The sequence below is a fragment of the Acanthaster planci genome, linkage group LG19 (assembly GCF_054643075.1).
Source record: "Acanthaster planci isolate LZ-2023a linkage group LG19, COTS_SCS, whole genome shotgun sequence".
NCBI lineage: Eukaryota > Metazoa > Echinodermata > Asteroidea > Valvatida > Acanthasteridae > Acanthaster > Acanthaster planci.
The window spans coordinates 2,453,418-2,475,878 of NC_141795.1; the positions used below are offsets into that span (position 1 = coordinate 2,453,418).

Genomic DNA, 22,461 nt, shown 5'->3' on the forward strand with positions numbered 1-22,461 from the left:
CCTACGTCACAGTCGTACATGTAACTTCGTCCACCATTAGCCGGTAAAACGATGGCAGGCCGTTAGTACAAAAGTAAAAGAATCATTCACCAAGTGTCGTAAAATCTCACGCAGCTATAAACTCACAAATAACAAGAACATTACTATTGGAATACTAAATAGAGATATGACTCAGTGAAACACTACATTTTTAAGGTAAATTGGACACGAACCAATTATATTGACATGATATTTCTGCACGCAGCGGCCGCCTTTAGGAAGAGTAGAGGCCACCCCCCCCAAAAAAAATGAGCGCTAGCAGTCTTTTCAACGTTTGATGCTGGCTATTGATCGCAGTTGGTATTCGTCGTGAAAGAGAGTCAAGAGTAATGTCGCCGGGCGCATGAGGCGCTTTATACTGCCCGGTTGGCGTCGGCTGTCTGAGCTGCGCGGCTACAAATCGCCCCAGGCAAGGAGATGAGCCATTATATATGCACGATGGCAGCCAACGGCGGAGGGGGGAAAAGTGCGCGCCAAAATGGCCATGATTGGTATGACATTAATATTGTATATTATGGGCAATATGACTAATGACACTGAAACGGCTAGCCGGCGGAGAGAGGGAGATGGTGAAGCTGAGGGTAGGGGGAGGAGTGGGGGGGACGGCGGATGGATGATAATAGAGAGGATTTATGGAAAGATAATTCCAGTGTGTGGTATACCTATCGTCTTCAAATCGGGTTGGGTAGTTTGGGACAGAAGGTAGGTAACCAATCGCTCTCACAACTTCTCACTCACAAATTTAGCCGCTCGAATGGCCGAGATCGCGTCGCGTGGGATACGCTATTTGTTTTTTTTTTTCGCCTAGCACTCCAAGAACGGCTGCCTCCTGAAAAGCACTATGCGCAAAGCGACCACATGTACAGTATACTACGTTTATATACGCGTGCGCACAAAGGGTCGTCGATTGTGCGCATGACACACAACAGAGTTGCGTGGAAGCATTCTTTCAATAAGAGAAAGTTTGAAAACGTACAAGTGACTTCTCCATTGATTTCTTATCAATGCATGGGTATTTTTGCACTGGATTGTTAATGTTTAATTTACAGGATATATAAACCCAACAGAATCTCTGGGAGAGACGTTCAACAGCAGATATGCCAACTGCTTCGTCGTTGATTCATTGCACATTTCAACAGATCACCACTGGAGGCCGAGATTTTCTGTGCCAATTGATCGAAGCAGTCAATATTTGAAGACTATTTTAAAGTTTTTTTTCTTTGGCCTTCTGTTTGGGCTACCTGGAGAAAGCAAGATCGCTGCATTTTTGTGATTGGAGCAGTAGCTCATGGCGATAAAGCTTGTATGTCGATCGTGCGGACAAAGCGTCGACAATAAGCTTAATATTCGTTGACTGTGTAATGGTAATTACGCCACTGGCTTCATGTCAGCGCCAACGCGGAACAAACCATGCACCCCGAGCAAAAAAGTGCTGGAGCATGTTTGACGACTTTTGACCGTCCGAGAATCAAGAGAGGAGCTGTAGCCGTGTGTAACCTTATACTTAACAATTTTTCGACCCAGGTGAAACGGGTACGGTAATCTCTAAAACTGCGTATGTTACACGAAATTTCCACCGGACTCCAATCTGCCATTCCCCAATTCTAAGCTCCGCTGAGAATGTTCGGGTACCGCAGGCGATCGAGGATTTTACATTTATATCAGTATCTTTTCCAACACTCTGATCAATCTGGGCGGATGTGTAGCGACGACCTGAGCGCGGCTGCAGCGGGAGTGTATAGGGTGGGCCCGCAAAGGCGCTGGGCAGGGCCCGAGCACAGGGTCCCACCACCGCTGGCGTGGCAGAATTCAACCCCCTACCCCCCCATGACATTATCATATTGATAGTATCGGTAATGGAGGGAAATAGCCCTGAGGGAGATTCCTGGCTTTTTGCTCCACGCTGAAAAGAATGGCCCCGAGTCTCGGCATCCGAGCGGCACTTTCGGAGTGGCAGGGGGAAAAATGCTCAGTGGACGGCACCAGAGGAGCTCTGGCTGTATAGCCAGGTTCGGGCGGGGACCGCTCCTCTGGGCCCCACGGCCTGCCTGAGCCGCGCAGGGTAATCCCCGGGAGACCCGCGACTCAAATTGGCTAATCTGCTGCCGCAGAAGTGGTCCTTTTTCAGGCCAGGACGGGAAAGATGGCAAAGAGTGTGTATTTGTGTGTGTGGGGGGGGAGACGGGTTGAGATGTCGGATCGGCTTAACGTCTCTTGTCGTTCTCCCCGACTATATAGACTCACGCTTCTCGCCTGATTTGCCCGGCGCACAGTAATAACGCCATAGGAAATGGGCAATTTATGCCCTCCCGAGACCGGCCGGCGAAATTTGTTAAACTCCCAAATGCGCGATCTATCATGCACATTTTAGTGTGCCCTCAGACCGGGAATTTGATTACAAGCGAGCAGTGCCAAAATTAAATATAATCAAGATGGGGATTGAGCCATGAGCCCGCAGGGGGGGGGAGGAGGCAGACAGTAGTTCCCGTCGTGCCTTGCTCGGTCATGCGCACTGGGCATTCTCACTCCGGTCGCTGATCGCTCCTGTATACAGAGCCCCTTGTCACACTGAACAGAGGATGATGTTCGTTTGTGGCCAAGATTAATAGATGAAGCAGTATGAGCCACTGGGAGCTTAGCTGTTCATGCGGTAAAAAATGGTGTCAACTCGCTCGCTCGGCCTGTTGCAAGACTGCTCGTGGTACAAAGTACTGTACTAATTAACGCGACAAGAATCTTACGCAAGTTTCCTCATCGAGTTGGACCGTCTTGAATATGGCGTCTGCCGAATACCAGCGACCTTACAAAATTGATGAGGCCCCTTGAAAACCAGTTAAGTTGTGTCTTGTGGGAGCTTACTGAGAAGTGGGTTGAACATTATTTCAATTTTTTTTTAACTGGCAGAAAAATGTGATGCAAATTTCTTAACCTCACAAAAACATCAAACTGTAATATCTTAAAATTTAACACGAGATATCTGTTTTTGTCTCTAAATTTCAAAGATACACGAGTTGCGAGCATGTCGTACAATTGAGTCTGGCAAGACAGAGCGACAAGCGCGCATGCGTGCTTGATTCCTCGTGTATTCACCCAGGCTATCCGCGGCCCGGCTGCGCTGCACCGAACTTGATGAGGGCCCGATGTGATGAGACCTAAGATCGGATGTTGCCAAGTGCACCTCCGCGAGCTATAAAGACGAGCCCGGTTTTAATAAGCACGCTGATCGGGTTGCAGGCCGCTCCAAATTGGCTTGTCATCTACCGTGGACACAGCAACTTGCCGAACGTGGGGCTGAACGCTGCGTGTCACACGGGGCTGGGGGTCTCCGTTTTTTAAATAACACAAGCCCCCCCAAAATGCAAAAAGCTCAGATTTGGAGTCCAGACGGGGAGCATAGTAGAGCCCTTCAAATCTTTTTGGTCCCACAAAGCACTCTATTTTTTTTTTCTCACGGCACGTGGGCGAGACATCAACATTGCCAAAAAGCTCCCCCCTTTATGATATAAGATTATCCCTAATGTCTTTCGAATGACAGTTTGATATATGGTTTATTACTCGCCTGGGATTCCACTTCGAGAAAAAAAAATAGGAAAGGGGGGTAGAATCCATTCGGCCATATCCGTGCGCGGATTGCTCATTTTGGGTACGCGCTCTTTTTTGTGCACAGGAAAACATTGAGGCTTGGAAATTTTCTCCGCGGTCGTTATGAACTCAATATCAACGGCCGTCAAGCGTGCGAGCGCGCGGGCAAAGTGTACAGATGGCCAGCTCGCAACGGCTTATTTACCACGCCGAACACGGTCGAGCGTAAAAAAAGTTGGCGATATGAGCAAAAGATGTACATGTACACGGCAGAGCCGTGTGCAATTCAGGCTCCCCCCCCGTCCTTTTCACATCTTTGGACATCATCAAGTTCGCCTCGGAGGAATACGGCAGGGGAGTCGGGCTTATGGCCACGGCGCCAGCTGAACTTTTAAACTATGGATGTAGGTCTGATGTAAGCCCCGTTCGAGACATTACCCGCGGTAATGACTTTACAAGGAAGTCGAACATGACAATTTTGACAAAGGAAAATGAAGCATCTTTGATGGATTTTTTTTTGGGGGGGGGCGTCTCTGTCATGTAATATTTAGATAAAGTTTTCCCTCACCAACTCAATGTTTGCGGAATCGTGCTATCAATTCTTCTGGCGAGAAAAAGTCACGAGCTCTCACAGGAGCGACAAGAACCCAAATTGTCAGCTTAACATATAAGTGGCCAAAGGTTTAAGATTTGAAGTTATCCATGTTACACGTACTGGGAAATGTTTTAGGATGGACAAGAACTGAAACAAGTTGTAGACGGCATCTCCTCGTGCACTGGAGATTTCTGGCGAAACGTGATTCGGGCGTACCACTGACTACATTAAATTAAAATTTGAATTAGCAATTCTTACCACATGGTAGTGGGCCTGTTGTAGAGAAACATCACACATAGTTAACGAAGTAACGCGTTATTCGTCGTTGAATTAACAACATTTCTGAATTAACAACGTCTAAAGCTGTCAATTATGAAACCACAAGGTGTCGACTTCTGCCGTTTAAACCAAAGCAAGGGCAATCCAGAGTAAAGTTCGAGAGGACATCTTCATGCAACCCGAGCGCTACAAAAAGGATAATTACCATAATTTTTGTTTGATTTTCTGACCAGGAAATGTCTAGAGCTTTTCTTGTATCCACTGCGTGCGCAGGAGAGCGGCTCAAAATCCTCCCCCAGGAGAGCCTCCACGGCGTAAATGACCCGCACGCCAAGGTTTGTTTTCGCGGGCTTCGCCGAAATTTGTTTTTTTTGTCGGGAAATTCAATCTCGTCCAGGCTCGAGTTCTGCCGGCCTTGCCGAGTCAAGACTCTGAAACCGACACGGTCCCAAGGGCCGACGTCTCTTAACAATCCCCGGTTCTTTTCGCTGACCACTCATCTTTTTTTCCTCGAAAGTCTGGTTTTTCTCAGCTGGGATTTCTGACGAGTTATAGATATTACTATTGAGCATCGTGACGATGCTCGTCATCAGAACTAATCAGAATGGATTTTTTCCCTTTCATCATCGGTAAGTTTTAAGAAGATAATTTTCATTAATAAATTTAAATTCGGACTTATTTTTGTCGTTTGTCGATGAAAGAAAACAAGAAAAAATAACAGTAACAGCGAAAACAACGGCAACAGCATCAGCAAGGGTAGCAGCAGCAGCAGCACAGCAGCAGCAGCAGCAGCAACAACAACAACAACAATAACAACAACAGCAACAACACCAACAACAGCAACAAGAACAGCATCAGCAAGGGCAGCAGTAGAATCAGCAGCATCATCAACAACAACAACAATAGCAACAACAACAACAGCAAGGGCAGCAGCAGAAGCAGCAGCAGCAGCGGCAACAATAGCAATAGCAACAGCAACAGAAAAACAACAACAACAACAACAGAAACAACAACCAAAACGAGCAAACCCAGCACAAGTGTTTACGACAGAGGGGTCGCCGGAAGGGTGACTTTGAAGTAGCATCACAGCAGGTGATCAGAACACAGTTCCGGAGGAAGTAAGTATATACAGACTGACTTGACATAAAAACCCAAGAGAAGGTGATTCACTTAGAATTAGACAGCCACCGTGAGACAGGGACGGACAAACACACCAGCACAAAAGGAAGTGAGTATACGAACAAACGATGCGCGTCAACTGAAACAGGGAATACGCGACACACCCTTAGCAACAGGCGGGCATGAACGGAATAGAGGAGACGGGAAAAACGCAGGAGGTTGAAATACCAGGTAAATGAAAACCACACAAGGAAAGATAGACCACTGGAAATGCGAATGGTCGTCAATACACACGGGCGTAAATTCTCGTTATTCTTGGCTCTGGAGAGAGAAAAAAAAGGAAGCATCATCGTGGATGAAAAATGCATGAGATGCGCGGAGTGGTTTATTTTAGTTCGTTCTTTTTCCTCCCTCTGCGTCGCGAATAATATGAATATTATATTAGTCTGCTTGTGGCTTATCGTAAAACCGAGGAAAAAGTGGTCATTTGATAGGCTTCTATACCATTGCTCAAACACTCTTACCTTGATTGATACGATCATTAGGATAAATAATCGAAGAGATACGAAAGATGGCCGACATCCAATTAGCGTAATTGTAGGACAAAGTCTGAGAGACGTGTGTGCATAAGGCTGCCCGCTATTGGCTCATCAATGTACCGGTGGTGGGCAATGTTTGTAGCCCCGGCATCAGTATAATTGAGGTGTCGGCTTGTTTGACTTCAAGCAGGTGACAACCGCACGGTTTTCGGCCATGTGCCAGCTAGGCCCCAACGATCTGACATACGACGATTCACAGGAACAAAAAAAACCCAGACTTTCCAATATGCAAAATGTCATTATAATCAGCACTATAGATTGAAACATGCTTTGATGGACGAAAATAATTAATTTGCTTGTAGCCTCTGCTCACAGGAGTAGATTAAGCTGACGTTTCCATGCTTTATAGTCGTCTATGGGACTTACGGTACTGGTTGCAATTATACATATACCAGAAGTCAATGTCACCAAACACTCCTGCGTCGTTGAAAAAACTACATTGCAACATTTTGTGAATATGATATCATGTTTCAATATTTAGTTTCTGAACATGCTGAATAGCACAATTTTTTCATATAAACCATTCAAGACAAAACTGCTGTGTAAAGTTTACACCCTCGCCTTTGTTAACACCAATTTCACGCGACAGTCTCTCGCACAGTACATAACCATGTCCGTGTACATTTCTTTTAAAATGAAACTGCATGGCAATTATAATCTTTTCCTAATTGCATCGTTTCAAGTTATGGGATTCGTAGACATAAACAGCCCTGTTCAAACTTGGATATTTCTCAAAATCAACTTCACTAGATAACAGTTTAACCAGATAACTAAAAAATGACCAAAACAAGTAGCAAAACTTGATTAACTTGGTAAGTGAAACTTGGTAAACCCAAGTTCAGTTACCCAAAGTTCTGGGGAAAAAAGCTGTTCTCGATATTATTTTAAAAATCGAATTACCTCTGAGCTGAAAGAAGTGGTTGCCGAAATTCAGAGATTCATTAAAACCAGACGTGCATCAACAAGAACGGAAACATACAAAAATCAGCAACAAGTAAGAAACAAACTCAGATTTATCTGGAAATTATGGATATTATGATCTAATATTCCATCAAAGGGATATATCACCCTTTTATGAATCCACTTCTGCAAAGAGCTGAACAACATTTTCCAATACAGTCAATGAGGCACTCTGGACGACCTGTCGAATGAACGATACTGGTTGTCACACACCCCTGTCAAATAAATACCGGCATCATCGGTGGTTCGCATCACTTTAACCCGAAGGAAGTTTTTTTTTTATTACTTTTCAATATGGCGTAATTTTCCCGCCCGCGGTAAAGAAATAAACTCTCCAGAGAGAAAAAGAATGAAGGCAATATACGCGATATTAAAACAGATTCATCACTCTTCACGCGTCGTTTATTTCATAGCGCACGTCAGAAATCATGTTGTCTAATTAAACCAGAGTCTAAACAATTTCGAATTGATAATGATGCCCTATATACAGACGCGTTTTTTCCTCATGTTTTTTTTCTTTCCCCTCCAGGCCTTATTCTGTCTATATACCTGCCAGTTACCGTGCCCTATGCTTGGCTAGCCGTGTGTGGAACCAGACACATGTTTTCTCTCTTTAGTCTTACGGGTCTTCTGTTGTGTGGGACACCACCACCGAGGAGGAAGGGGGGGAGGTTTCCCCGCCTGAACGCCGATAACCGCGCGTAATCTTCCCTCCCACGCTCCGCCGGTGGTGCACGACACCTCGGAAGCAGTCTTTTTTTTCTTTTTTTTACGGAGTAAAGGTATCACTTATCCCGTCCTGGATGTTATTAGGAGCTGCGAGAAAATGCGGGATTTATCCCTCGGTTTCTTGGCCTGACGTCGCGTGCTGGACTTACCCACGGTGCTGAGACTGTCCTCAGAAGTAATGCAATTGCGCACATCTTTTTTTTTTCTAAGGCCGCGTCCGAATGACTTGGCTATGGCTTGATATGGGAACCGTCTGTGGCCACTACCATAGACTAATGCGTAATTTCAGGCTCCAGCCAAGTAATTCGGACACAGCCATAACAATGTGCTACTGCACATACCTTACACCTCTATCTAAACTTCATCTAAAGGAAGTCTTCTGGTTTCCCTTAGGTGATTTTTTCCTCCATCCTAACAAATATTACTCAAATGTAGCCATCTAGTGAAAAAAGTTCACATCGTCAGCAATGAGTCTTCTTTATTACACAAACAAAAATGACAGGTCTTCCTTTATCCCTGTGAGAACGAGACAGGCAATTGACGAACTTAATGAAGTAAGAGCACGAGAAACGCGGTTCACGCACCCCACAAAAATGGGTATTACATCCCGACAGCCCAAGGGGCTTGTTCCGCCGAAAGAATTTTTAAACTACAGACTGCACGGCTCAGAGAGCCGGCAGTTTAGCGAGACCGAACGCTGACTTTTCCCCCCTTTTTTAATAGCGGCCTCATATAAAACGGGGAGCATAGTGTTTCACTTGTCGCCTGGGCGCTGGTAATGATCTTTGTCGGCCACGCACTGATTGAAAACTCTGTACATACACGGTATTAATTCGACCATTGAGCTATAACACGGTGCAAGCAATAATGACTTTCAAATCCAGACGTTAAATGACTATCTACCATCAGTACGTATTCATAGCTCACTGCTTGGGGGAAAAAATGGGGAATTGTCAATTTTACGGAACCCACCCCCAGAAAGCTATTCTATGACGTGGCATCCTGACACCTTGAATAGAATTGTAACATGCGTGTTGAAATGTTTTCCTCAAGAAGGAGGTGATCAGAAAAGGGACAAACTTTAAAAAGGGCAAGGCGCCTGATTTTGAGCAAGAAATACGAAAAACAAAATTTTAGATGTCAATACTTTTTCTGACGAAAGATTACCAAATCGAATCGTGATCATCTTAAATAGAAGGCCAGAACACACAACAACGCTGTACTGTATAATTTCAATAAAAAAAGACAGTGTTAGTGGTTTCTACCAAGAAAACCGGGCACTGGACGGGTATTCCCTTTTTTAACGGCGAATATTTCGTTTCTTGCACATAACGACAAAAAAGTTCGTTTTCTACTCACCGGAAAAGCCTTCGCGCTTGTGTCTTTTCTCCGGCTTGGGAATACCCAGGATCCCGTTGATGGAATAGGAAGAGCCAGTGCGGTCCCCCTCCGGCGATAGAATGCTGTTGGAGGAGGCCGAGGAGGAGGCGAGCCCGGTCAAGGTGTCCTCATCCGGTTTCTTGTCACCGAGTTTGTTTCTGACAATTCTGGCAGGGGAATCAGGACAGAAAAAAGTGTCACATAAAATAAGCATTTATATGAAAAGGGGTCTCGGCACTGATCTCTCACTCGTGGTTTCGAGGCGAACACAGTTATTAGAAACGAGTGGCAATCGAACCGCCGACCATGCTCTGATCATGCTGGCCCTCTCCATTAACAAGAGGACCTTTAAATATTCCCAAAGTGGCAGACAATAACATAACATCAGTCAGGCTGGAAACTTCAGTTGGTAGCGCACCTGAGGAACTCCTCATCGTTCGAGTTCTCTAAAGTGAATTCTTTGATTTTCTTAATTTTGAAGCTAATCATCCCATCAATTAGGTATTTCGACCTTTCTTAACAAGCTACGTGGCAAACGATTTGGATGGTCAACGTTGATAAAAAATGTTAACCTATTTGTCGAAATGTTAACTCTGTAATGGTTCTTTACAAATGGTCCATAAAGACAATGTTTCACGGAGGAAACTATCAGCGTCGGTTCAAAAGTGGACGAGACCTTCCCAGCGTTCGCAGGTATTTTGATCACGGACAGGAAATTTAGCGTATGAACGATGAATTCAAACATCAGGTTGTAACGGAAACAGAGAACTACAACTCGTAAGTTGCCAACTCAAGATCCTTTGAGACAAGGGCAACCTCGCTCCCAGCGAGTCGAGCAGTGCGCCCCTCGACTGCTCACTCTGGTGGCTACACCCGTTGCTATGCGGTTAGGAATAAAGTAGCATCTGGGAACGAGGCCGGTCATGGTGTTAAAGGTTAAGTTTTTGATTACGGCCAGAAAAATCGACAGAGGGTGCTCTTCCATGTCAAGTTTAAAATGAGGGCGCATTGAAAAAAAAAAAAAAACTAAACCAAACCAAACCAAACCAAATTAAGTGTCCAGAGCTATACCATACCTATTGATGGAGCTAACGCTAGGCACGCTGTCTTTCTCGCAGACACCCTCGGCCAGTAACCGGTCCCGTATCTCCCAGGCAAACATGGTGGGATTCTGCCGTTTGTACTCCGCGATCTTGTTCACGACTTTTGGAGTGGCTACCTTGGGCTTACTTCCTCCGATGACCCCTGGCCGGATTGATCCCGTCTCGTAGTACCTTTTTTTAAGCGAGAGGGAGAAATGATGAAATTGAGAATTACTCTTTTCAAGAATCGAGGACCAAACTGAATTAATCGTTGCCCGTTTATGACTTAATGTTGATGACGACGAGCATTGCAGTGCAGTGTTGGTGGTGACATGTTGGCATGTACAAGAACATCAATGAAGCACCGTTAAAGAACTAGACGATAAAAATAGCATTATAATTTTAACCCATGGAATATAACAATATGGAAGCCGACTAGTAATCTTCTTTGCATGCAAGGAGAAAATGTCTACCAATTTCTGTACCTATACACAATCTCGTCAACAACCGCGCTTGAAATAAACTACCATTACAAAATTTGATCAACATTTTTTTCGGAATTCGGGTGTGGTAGACTACGCCAGGAGGACTGTGCACCAACACCCAGTGACACACCACACCACATGAAAAAAAAAAAAGAAGTTAGGTTTCCTCGCGTCATTTTATTTTCCCGCCCTAATGCCACACAGCCGAGTTGGCTCTTGCATAATGAAGCCCGCCATATATACTCCTACAGTGCAGACTCTCCCTAGACCTCACGTTGCTTTTAACGACTGGAGCCCGCCATTAAAATTTATCGCTGAAATATGAAATTTGATTGGTGGCTGGCTGCGGCCATTAAGGGGCCGCGCCGTGTGATCCGACGGGCAAAGATGTGCAGGTAGCGGGGAGCATTACGGCCTGCGCGTATTATGCACATAAAGCGGTGCGGTTCATCTACGCATAGTATAGTGACAATGACAAAAACACACAGGATGAAAAAACACAACTCCGTGAACAGATGTACAACAACAAATGGCGACTGACAATCAATCATCTTGGGAGACACTGCAGTATGGCAATGAAAATTTTTTGAAAAAGGAAAAAAAATCATTAAACTGAAACGACATGACCTTGAATGGAGGGTAATGATATACTGTCTTGTACAAACTGTCTCTGCATCTGTTGTGTACATTTGATACACGCATTTATTTGAACGTGCCAGCAACATTTTGAGTGCTTCTGTTTGAGTTTCGTATGTGAGAGTAGTAAAAATTTTCCATGGAGCCATGGAGGATTGCAGTGTGTACTTTTTACAGACATACCAAGGTTAACAGACAGATATCTGACTTGAAAAATAAAGCTTGCCTTCTCCTGGGCGGAGTGTCTTTTGGAAATATGTTTGAACAATTAGCTTTCTAAGTTTTAGCCTGCTGGGCAGTTACTAGCAGTGCTATTCGATGTGAAAATGTCTGCCCGACAGTTCGTTACGTGCAGTTATTACGGGAGTTGATATCAACCCAGTTTACTGTCGACAGTGCCCGTGGGCGTCCTGTTTATTCGACACTTCACCTACCTGCCAAGAATCTTGCTGACGCAGCCGTGCGACACGCGAAGTTGCCTGGAGATGTCGCAGGGTCGGACGCCGCTGTGGGCCAAATCGACAATTCGCTGTCGAACCATGTCGGGCAACGGCCTCCCGTTCACAAAAACGCCGCCAAGTTGGTTCACTCCTCCGTGACCTATTCGATAACAGCGACAAAAAAATAAATAAATTGAGGGAAAGTATTTCATTCAGATGTCAAAAAAAGGCAACATTAAGAGTCAAACATAATTCAAAATGAATATCATGTTTCCCCAACAAAACAGCACTTCAACTCCAGCCTTAAAGGAGGAGTGTGAAAATGTAACCTCTGAAATAGAGTTTAGTTAGTGCAAGTTAAAGGTATTTATGTATCTATATATCTACATGTATATATTAAGCCGATGCGTGAATTTATTCACAACAGAAGTACCGGTATTTCATATCGACTGCGTCTTGCTTTGGGCAAACAAACGTTTATAAAAGCCGGTCCGTGCATGAGTATGAAGCTAAATTCTGCGTGTTTAAATGGAATTAACGCGTTGAACTCGTAAGAAAAATTACAATTCATAAAGTGATTATATCACGAACATCAAAGGTTAAAAGCAATGTGTAGAGCAACAATGCGTACACGTCCTGCATCACATGCAAAATGGCGTAAGGCCCTATAACTCCAGCCAATTTAACGCATGCAGTAAAAATGATGACATCGCGTTCATCAAGTCACGCCACGTTGACTGCCGGGAATTTCCTGTCTCGGTGCAGTCGCTGGATTTTGCTGTAACTATTAACTGACAAAGCAGACACAACGCCAGGAAATTCTTTTTCGGGCCTTGGGTTCAAATGTTGACAAGTATTCGCCTATGAGCATTATTTTGAGCAGACGCGTGGTCTCAGTTTCAAGTTATTGTTTTTCATCCTCCAATAAGCATTGCCATGTTCTGTTCTGCGCGTCTATTCCGAAATTTACGGCTGGTTTATAGACTACTTTTGTCATACCAACATCAGCCGTATTTCTCATGAACAGGGCGCCCATGTTATGTATATCATTATGCTGTACAGATGTCGTAGCCAGAATACGGGTTTGCCAAGTGGATGTCCGTGCTCTTTCGTTTAGAAAGTACGCTGGTGACGTTGGTGGACATATCAATTGCGTTTCAGTCCGCCTAAAAAAGTACAATTCGCAGCTTAGAGACGGAGAGAAAGGCAGGAAACCATGTATTAAAATGAAGCTTGGTTTTGCGTTGGACTGCCACAAGAAACGGAGTATCTCGTCTGCACTTTGGAGTTTCAAAAAAACAAGAAAAAAAAAAGAAAAAAAGAAACAGAAACCAAAAGAAAAGAGGGACACTGCCACTACGGGCCAAAGTCGATGATCGACTATTTTTGGTCGTTTTTTTCCTTTTATTTATGACAAATTACTATTTCTACCCGAATACGTAACGTTCTTACCAACCATTATTCAGTCATCCCTTTAAAGAAAACTGCTCGTGTGTCGGCTCATTAATTTCACTAATCTCACCTCAGTCTCGATAATTTACAAGTTGGTTTGATACATACAGCAAGTTCAAGAGCCTACTGCTTTGGTGTAACTGCTTCAAATAATACCATGCTAATGAAACGAATCTATTCTTAACGGATCATAAAACGCAAACGCGCAGACAAAACGACGCGGTTGAGAGAATTAAAAAAAAAATGCCAGCATCTATCGACTCAAAGACCCTCAACATATCAGCGAGCCGTGACTAACTTGCGCGTATGCAAGTTCAGCCCTAGTCGAAGTGAAGCGTTCCGGAAGAATTCGAAGGGGAACCCCCCTCGGAAACAAGACCGCCATCACGCCAAGCGTGAAAGAGGGTGCTGAATTTTTAAAAAAGAGGCACATGACGAAGACGGGGTATTTCCCCGTGTCGGCGGAGGGGAAAAGAGGTGAAAACAAGAGGCCGTAGGTGTGACAGCACCTCCAAAGGGTGCGCTTCGCGTCTCGCTGCTCATCATGCGCGTTACACACTTCACACTCGGTCACCGTTCAGGTGGCAAGCTAGCCGAAATCTCCAAAGACAATGTTTTCATTAGCTAGAGAACACGCGCATAATTTATTGATCACCTGCGCGTCGATGCGAACACCCATCGTTTCTATGTATGGGCCAAACAGAATGTATAGCCCTATGCTGTTCAGTCGAAAAATAGGGGAAAAATTAAAAAGACCCAACTGTTTCGATGTCCTTGAAACGATATGTTTGCTCGACGGTATTGGTGTAAATTTCTAAGTAAGCCGACAGCCTGGAACAACAAGTGAACTTAAAGGAGAGATCAAAATCATTGAAACAACGCTGACTGTGAAAGAAAAACATGGCAGGGAATCAGCAGCCGCGAGTCAGACCAGAAATTGATAAACGCAGGAAAGAGCTTTCTGAGGAAGGTTTGCCTGTTTTTCGAATACTGGCTGTAAATATATGACCCATCGGTATGCGCCAGCAGCAGCCCGCAACGCAGACCGGCAGAAAAATGGTGTAACAAAACACGCTAAAAGCATGTTAACACGATACGTCCCCTCCCCGTCTCCCCTTCTCTGGGCAGCCGAGAATTGGCCCGTCGCATGAAGCAAGCGCGGCCGTCTCCCGCTGCATGCAGCGCCGTACCGTGGCGTGCCCGCGCCGACGTTCGGACAACACTGTCCGACACGGGACATCTGGTGGGCGTAGGTCGCTCCGCATAAAGATCGTGACAGCTAGCACGGGCTTAATTCTGTGTATACACAAACAAGATTTACGCAGCTCAGCCACTTTTTTTCCCGTCGACCCTCTTGCCCAAAATGTTGTTTTAACGGACACAAAAGGTGTTTAAACAAACTCCAGGACGTATTCCGACGCTATCAGCGAGAGCACGGGTTAACACTACGTCAGACCATGGACACAGAAAAAAAATAAGTGGCCAGACATCGCATTGGTTCGCGTGGCCGTAGATAAACCCAGCCACTGAATTCTGTCATCACGGTTGGTTATGTTTGATCTTGTGAACTGGTCTTCGAGAATTTTAGAAGAGCTAAGAGTGATATAAAATCCTCCAGCACTTAAGACGAACAAAAGTATCAAATGATCCCTTGTCGTTATTATATCGAATCAACGTATTTAAGACCTATTGTTAAAATGGCCGAATGATTCTCACGTCGTTCAAGTTGGTACGACTTTAGTTGAAATGGACTACATGTACTTTATGTTTTGGGTTTAACCGAATTTGAGGGCACAAAGTTTGGTGACAGGGAAACGTTTAAATAGTAATTAATAAGAAATAAACGATAAAGAGAAACATTGGGTACGTAGCATACATTAATGGGTAGAAAGGCAGAAGCACAAAAATTGCATGCTAATTACTTAGTATCAAGTCCAATTCAAATTGATTATCAAACATTTTGTTCAGTCTTCTGTTTGCTGTTTAATTTGGTTTATTAAGAGTACGGTATTTGCTTATAATCTTCTAGTAGAAACAAATCCTCAAACATCGTATGCCATATTTGTGCATGGTCACATATATCACTTCCAAGCCGAAAATCGACAGTGACTTCGAAGATGGCTTGCCTGAAATTTACCAGTTCAGCAGGAGAATCCCTGTTTAAGATCAAGAACATTATAAAGTACATTGATGACATGAGAATCACACAAGGGATATTTTGGCATTAATATCTTGACGGCCCGTCTGCCAATGCGCTCGCCTCGATAGCGTGATGGGTGTTCCCCCCCCACGAGTCTGCTAGCGCGACCAGGTGTCAGCCAACGGGCACGGAAAATGGCAGCTCCATACCAGGCCCATCCCGTGAGGCGTTAACTAGCCCATTCCCTGAGATTATTGACCAATTATGGATTAGGATAACATATCCTACTGAGTCGCTCTGCCATTACACGTCAAACGAGCAGTGCAAACAGCGAGAAGCTCCAGGACTTAAGTGCGCCGAAATTGGCTACCTCCGTTTTTTTTAAGCCTCGCTGGGAGCGATGGAGTTTAGCCGGCCCGCATCCGGCGTTTCTATTAGCCCGCCGGCCCGAATCTGCCGCGGGACCGGGGTATGACTTTTGAGGGGGGGAGTCACGTCCGATGACTGCGTGTCAATACTGCTGCTAACCGCGAAGCACCGAAGCCATCAAAACTGGACGTATCATATGGGCAGGACCGAATCCCCGGGGAGAAGGAGTGATCGGTACAAACCCTCCAGAAAGAGAAGGCGAAAGATATCGGAAACTACCCCCGTTCTCTCTCCCTCTCGCTTCCGGGGGGACATCGATTTCCTGCACGCCATGCAGCAGCGCGCGCTGATGTATCAAGCGGGCCCTTGCGAATCCGCGGCCCCCGAGCAAACCGCAACAGTGCACGGTGCAGCCCATCCGCAGTGTGAAGTATGCGCGCGTGCATGACTTGCGTGTCTGTCACGGGACCGGAGCGCATCCCTGAGTCTTATTAATACAATTCAGCGCTCAAACAATGAGATTTGCCCGGGGGCAAACGGGACAGAAAAACAGAGAGAGATAGAGAGAGAGAGAGAGAGAGAGAGAGATAGAGGGGGGGGGGACAAAGGAAGGGGTGCTTTGGCGCGCTCGGGCCGCTGCATGTATTTCCCGGCCTTGCATGCATAATGCGTCAAAGGGATTCATCGCATCGCAACTCCCCGCCGCAAAGCCGAGCAGAGATCACGATCCGCGGAGTTAAGAATGATGGGTTTGATTCCGCTCGTTGATGCAGCCCGCGGGGCTAGCTGTGGACAACTGCGGCTTAACCGTCGAGATTATTGGCTGTGTAAAGTACAATCCGCGGGATCGCCTCTTGACTTTTCTCGACGCGTTTATGACGACTCCCGGCCTGAACCTCGACAGGCTGTGCATGCGGCATCCTGGCGCAACCTTTCATGGCCTGCGTCGGTCTCGCACCAGCCCACGCGATGTTTGCCGTCTAGAAATGAGCGGCAATCATGTCGAACCACCGCGAGTTCGATAAATTACGGCCCAGCGGAACGCGAGCATGAAGTGGCCGTAATTGAGAGGCTATTTCCCGCCTATTCTGCGGCAAGGGCACGCCGCTTCCTGAGACAAATATTCTGAACGATGATTAACGTCGCTTTACACAGTGCTGAGACTGCTGTGCGCGGCGCGCCAACGCGATACTTGCCCGATTAATCTAATCACGCCGACGCTAGAATTGGCTTCAATATGTTGGTGCCCGAGTCAATTCCAACACGCAATTGATTGAATTATTGTTATCCACGTGGAAATTAAACACCAAAAAAATGAATCAACACATTAGTCGAAAGTGGTTTCAGTCGCAAATAATCTCCAACGCTCAGGGGCCGGCCGCAAAAAGAGGCGGCTTGTTCGGCGAGCCGATGAACAAAGCACAGGGATATGTTTTTTGTAGAAAGCTTTCCAACTACAAAGTCATTTCCTACTTATCTACTTCTGTTTCCTCGTTGATCTTCCTAATCATTAGGTCCTTCTTTTCTGTAGAACTTCTTCATGGGATGGAATCCGAGGGTGAGTTATTTTATTCTTTTCTCAGAAAAGTGCTATTATAAACGTGCCATTGCCAACGAATGAAAGTACATTCCGTCACTGAAACGTAAGGATAAACAGTTGAACATTTTATTTACATGTATACAAATGCAGAAAAGTTCAGATAAACCTGTAAGAGCAGCAATCCAGTTTTAAAAGAGACGACATCGTTCAGGATTTATTCAATTCCAGCTATTGTGCAACAAATCAATCCTATAAAAAATGAAATTTGTTATCACCCGACATTCAATATGAAAATGTTCTCATTCCGTCCACCTCACAAAAACACGCGCAAACATACCAATATATTTGTGGCTATACGCGCTCTGTCACTGTCTCATCCCTGTCAAAGCAAAAACCCTAGTTTGGAAATCTCACGCTGCTGGATTTCATAGCAGAGGGGTTTCCCCGTAAAAAGGGAAAGAACTCACACGAGTGTAACGAAAAAGAAAAAATATATAGACATTCTATATATAAAACCAAACGCGGAGAACGACATCACGCGCGAGTTCACTCCTGCCACCGTAAACTGTGCCATATATACAACCGTTCGACCTTTAACCCCATACAGTTCGTTTTCACTAACAAGTACATGTACATAACTAACTACGTGTTGATACAAGAGAATCAACATTTTTCTTCAGTAACTTACAAATAGCAACTGTTGGATGGGATGAAGTTTTCTTCCAGGATTTTTCACTGATCCAAAAAACAAAAACAAAACAAAACAGAAAAAGCACTTTAACACCCTTAATCGAACTCAACGTCAATCATCATTAAAAACCAGCAGACACACGGCTTCGTTGAACATTTCTTTCTTTTCTGTTTCCCTAGAAATCAGCCCCCACAAAAAAACCAACGAAGACGACAACAACAAAAAACAACAACCACATAACGAACTCACAAAATCACACTATAACTACTTTCGAAGCAGATCTTCCGGTAGTTTTATCGTTTATACCACATAGGCGCAATGCACACTCGGAGAAATTACATGTACGGTTAAAAGTGTGTATGCAAAAACCACATCGAACATGTCTGTGGTGAAGAACAATACAGGGAGAATGTACATTCCACATTGTTAATTGGAGCCATCAAACTGGATCAGAAGTCGACATATTTCGATGGAAAACATGGAAAAATAATATGACAGCATTAATTTTTACATGTTGCGTTCGTGTAGGACAGGCAAACGAAAAGGGGTCCAGGCTGTCAAATTTCTAAAGGATATTACAACGAATCAATTCCGTTCATTGAAATATTACATGGAAGACAAATTAATATTTATATTATTAATGACTAATTTGACACTGAGAAATTAACTTTCTGTATAAGACCATTCATAAATTTGAAACATGAATCTAAAATTAGGAATTTAACACTACAACCCTGTGTAGAATTTCGATTGGCATTTTCAATGAATTGACAGAATTAAAACAAGAATAAAAAAGACAACAGGCTATTACAAAAACTGAATATAAACAATCGAACTCAGTGACCTATTAAAAAATGGCTAATCCCTTAAAAATATGGGAAAAAAAGGTACAACCCCCCCAAAAATGCTTTGAAACAATATCGCGAGCGACCTGATGACTCGGCTGATGTGCGGAGACACTCGATATGCCGACCAGATGTCGACCGCTATCGGGTGGCCCACGGAGATATCGTGATGACATCAACAGTCAGCCAGGTTATTTCCTTAATTGCATGAGCTGCATCAAATTCAAATTAAGCACTCTTGTTGCTTGTTTTGATGTCCCATCATAATGACACATGACGGGCTAATTCTCTCGTCACAACAGACTCACACCCCCCCTTTTTTCTCTCCTCCTCCCTTAACCCAGGTGGAGAAGGCACAAAAGTTTAACTTACAGATACGCGGCTCCAGAATAGTGATTCAAATGGTCGCCAATTAGATTTCAATCGAGGCAGGATTTTCCTTAAGCTTTATTAAGACAAAGAAGTACCGTTTCCGTAAAAGGGCAAATTTGTTACTGACGCCTGCAATAATCTTGATTCATGTCTTTAGGATGCTCTTCAAGTACAAGGTGCAGGAGAGCGAGACTAGCTCGGCCAATAAGATGTACGAAATTAGTCGTTTGCGTCACTTATCTGATTTTGTCGGATATGTTTTTACTAGTCACAAACTTGGTGGTCATTTATTTTAAGTAGGATTTTCTTTTCCTGTGTGTGGCGAGATTTTTTTCCTGTCTCGGTTTGATGGAGCGAATTACACGCGATGGCAGCGATGTGAATCGAAGTGCAAGAAGTGCGGTTATTTACAAAACAAAGTGGTTGAGCCGGTTGGCGTGTCAGAGCGACTAACTACTTGGGGTCAACGCTGGATCTCGACCCTCGGAAAATGAGAGTAACCGCCCGCTGTCGCCTGGAAAAAAAGTGAACGGGCTGCCCTCTCCTCTCTCCTTCAGCGCAAATGTATTCGCAACGACACAGACAAACATGGCGTTCCAGTGGTTGAGACTCGCTAGAATTGAAGCAACAGCTTTGTGTCGCTTGTAATAGGCCTATACAATATACTGGTATTAAAAGTAATTGCGCGTGCGTTCATGTCAACACGGTGCTTCGTTCAAACCTGCAGGTACCCCTACAATGTACATGTACATACTGTACATCGCTGCTGGAACCGCCAATACTTGAACCCAGCGTGACAAGGCAGAGTTCGGAATTAACACAGCATCAGACGTCCAACTCGATGATAGCAAAGCCACGTTTGCAGTTAGTATTTTTTGAAGTGGCGTGGACAACAAAACTTGAATCGAAACGGCCACCCATGTAACACTGGCAAATAAATACAGTTGACATGCACACGTACTTCTGTAAATAAAAATTTCACCCCAGTCCTGCGAGAGATTATGCTAATTTGGGGGGGGGGAATGAGACACCAATGTTTCCTCAGTGTCATATAATAAATTGATTATGGATACAAAAATTAATTTTACCATGGTATTTCGTCCTTTTCGATAACTCTTTCAAAATGGCAATCACACTGACTAGCTGGTGATCAAATAAAAATTTCAATCATTTTTTTTTTGCTGTTAAAAACGAGAAGGGTATACAGAAAACCTTTGTGTTTGAGAGAATATCACTCGAGCTTCCGTAATTACTGGTTAGAATATTGGGAATTGCCACAGAGTGTCCCTGCAGAATTGAGGCTTGCGCATCACCAATGCAAATATCGGGGACAATGTTTTATGTACAGATAATGCATAAGTATCAATTGCAAAATTTATGTTTGGCTTACATGAACCGTGCGGCATTTGATGCGCTCTCCGGTGCAGATCCATCATCGTTGTCATAATACACGGTCAGACAACTCTGCTAATTCTTTTTGTGTGTGTGTGTGGCGATCAAACCGGGCCCTGGACACAGCCAGTGGATTTTACGGCCAGGAAACAGTACGGTCCGGTAAGCAGCCCGGTGAACGTGGCCAATTTTCGCACGTCTGCCTCGCCGTCCGTGGCTGCGCTGAACGGTTCAAGGTGTTCGGCTGACGGCCCGGTAACAACGCGAAACACAGGAGCGGAGTGGAGCTCTCACAAGCCCGTCGGTTCCTCCACCGGCAAATTGAATTATAAAGGCATTGATCCCGGGGATCGTCGGCTCAGGCAGAGAAAAAACAACAACAAATGGAGGAGGAGGTGACTCCAGACTTCCAGAGAATGGCGATGCTCGGAAAAAAAGATGTGTGCTCAAAAGTATCTGGGGACGCTGGGAGGATGGAGCTCTGTCAGCTGTAACGGCTCGTGAAGTTATGGTCCGTCGCTGGTCAGTCTCCGTGCTGGCAAAAGCAAACAGAAGTCGTGTGCGTCGGTGTGGTGTTAGCAGGCCCTTCTGCACAAGCGATGGAGTGCGAGGTTGCCAAATGACTGAGTGACTTCGATTCGGTGACTCGGGCCCCCAAGGTGCGAGCGCGCGGGGAACAGAAGACGTGGCCGGGTCCCGAATACTGACTTCTCAGACAAGCGAGCAGGAAGCGAAGTGATAACTATTTACCGGGTTACTGGTGCGTGCACAGACCCCCATCCGCCGAGCTTCCATAATATTGCTCGCCCCGTCACCGTGCAAAACCGCACCAGCTACGGCGGCCCCGATTGGTCTACGCCCTCGGTTTGGCAAGGCAGTCCGCGCAGAGCCGTGCGTCGAACGCCGACCAATCCGGGGCGGCGACATTTGAATGACAAGGCTACGCGCCCCGAAGGTGCAGACGGCAGAGCCAGAGGCCATTGGTCGATTCGGCTGCAGTGGGCGTGGTAGGCCCGGTTCTCGTTCAATAGCACGGTACCCGGCCCTGTCAAAACCGTGGGCACGGTAAACTCATCAAAACCAACCACAATACCGAGTGCAAATTGAAGGGAGTTGATACCGCACACTCAACCGCACGCTCGCGCAACACGCAGTCAGCCCCAACAACGACGCCTCAAAAACCCCACCACCTCTCGCCGTCATTAACAAGAACTTAATTAGAAAACAAAACTCCCAGGGGATTACCCAAGAATTCTGAGATGAGCGGAGGCGAACCCTTTTTTTTCTTCCCTTTCCACTTCTCGTCAGGAGCCCAGATAATAAAATAAATCCATCTGGGAGGCCCAATATTAAAGTTTCGGCGACCTACATGAAAAAGCGAGAACAGATGGGATGAAACGGCCCAAGTTAATGTGGTAAATGAATCATCTTTTTTTTAGGGGGGACACGTCATAATACGGAGAATCCCGTGTCATATATCAAATCCTGATAATATTACGGAACGGCCCTACCAGACAGTCCCAAGGGCAGCACCACAATTCTTTACGGCGTTGTCTGAGGAACAATACTTAGATATAACCTTTTTGAAATTACAATAACGAGCTGAAGTTAAAAAGCGATCGATCTCGTTGTTACGTAGTTTACTTTTACTAAAACGTCTAGGGCGACGAGAGGCGAAATCTTGAATGTATGACTTCTTGATACATTTTTGGGGAAATTCTGTCATGTACACATA

The 22,461-nt window shown here is 45.1% G+C and overlaps 1 protein-coding gene across 10 annotated transcripts in view; it reads right to left on the reverse strand.

Moving 5' to 3' along the window:
• LOC110986818 (paired box protein Pax-5-like) overlaps positions 1 to 22,461 on the reverse strand; it is a 53,299-nt gene that overhangs the window by 15,496 nt on the left and 15,342 nt on the right. For 4 of the 10 annotated variants that reach the window (XM_022249253.2, XM_022249163.2, XM_022249080.2 and 1 more), the window contains exons 2-4: positions 11,920 to 12,085; positions 10,359 to 10,556; positions 9,262 to 9,449 (exon numbers count right to left, since the gene is read on the reverse strand). In XM_022249253.2, the coding sequence (XP_022104945.1) occupies positions 9,262 to 9,449; positions 10,359 to 10,556; positions 11,920 to 12,085 (552 nt within the window). Of the gene's footprint in view, positions 1 to 9,261; positions 9,450 to 10,358; positions 10,557 to 10,849; positions 11,035 to 11,919; positions 12,086 to 12,358; positions 12,534 to 13,381; positions 13,491 to 20,724; positions 21,556 to 22,461 lie in introns of those variants that run through there. The other 6 variants (XM_087129910.1, XM_022249339.2, XM_087129907.1 and 3 more) reach the window with 6 other exon arrangements.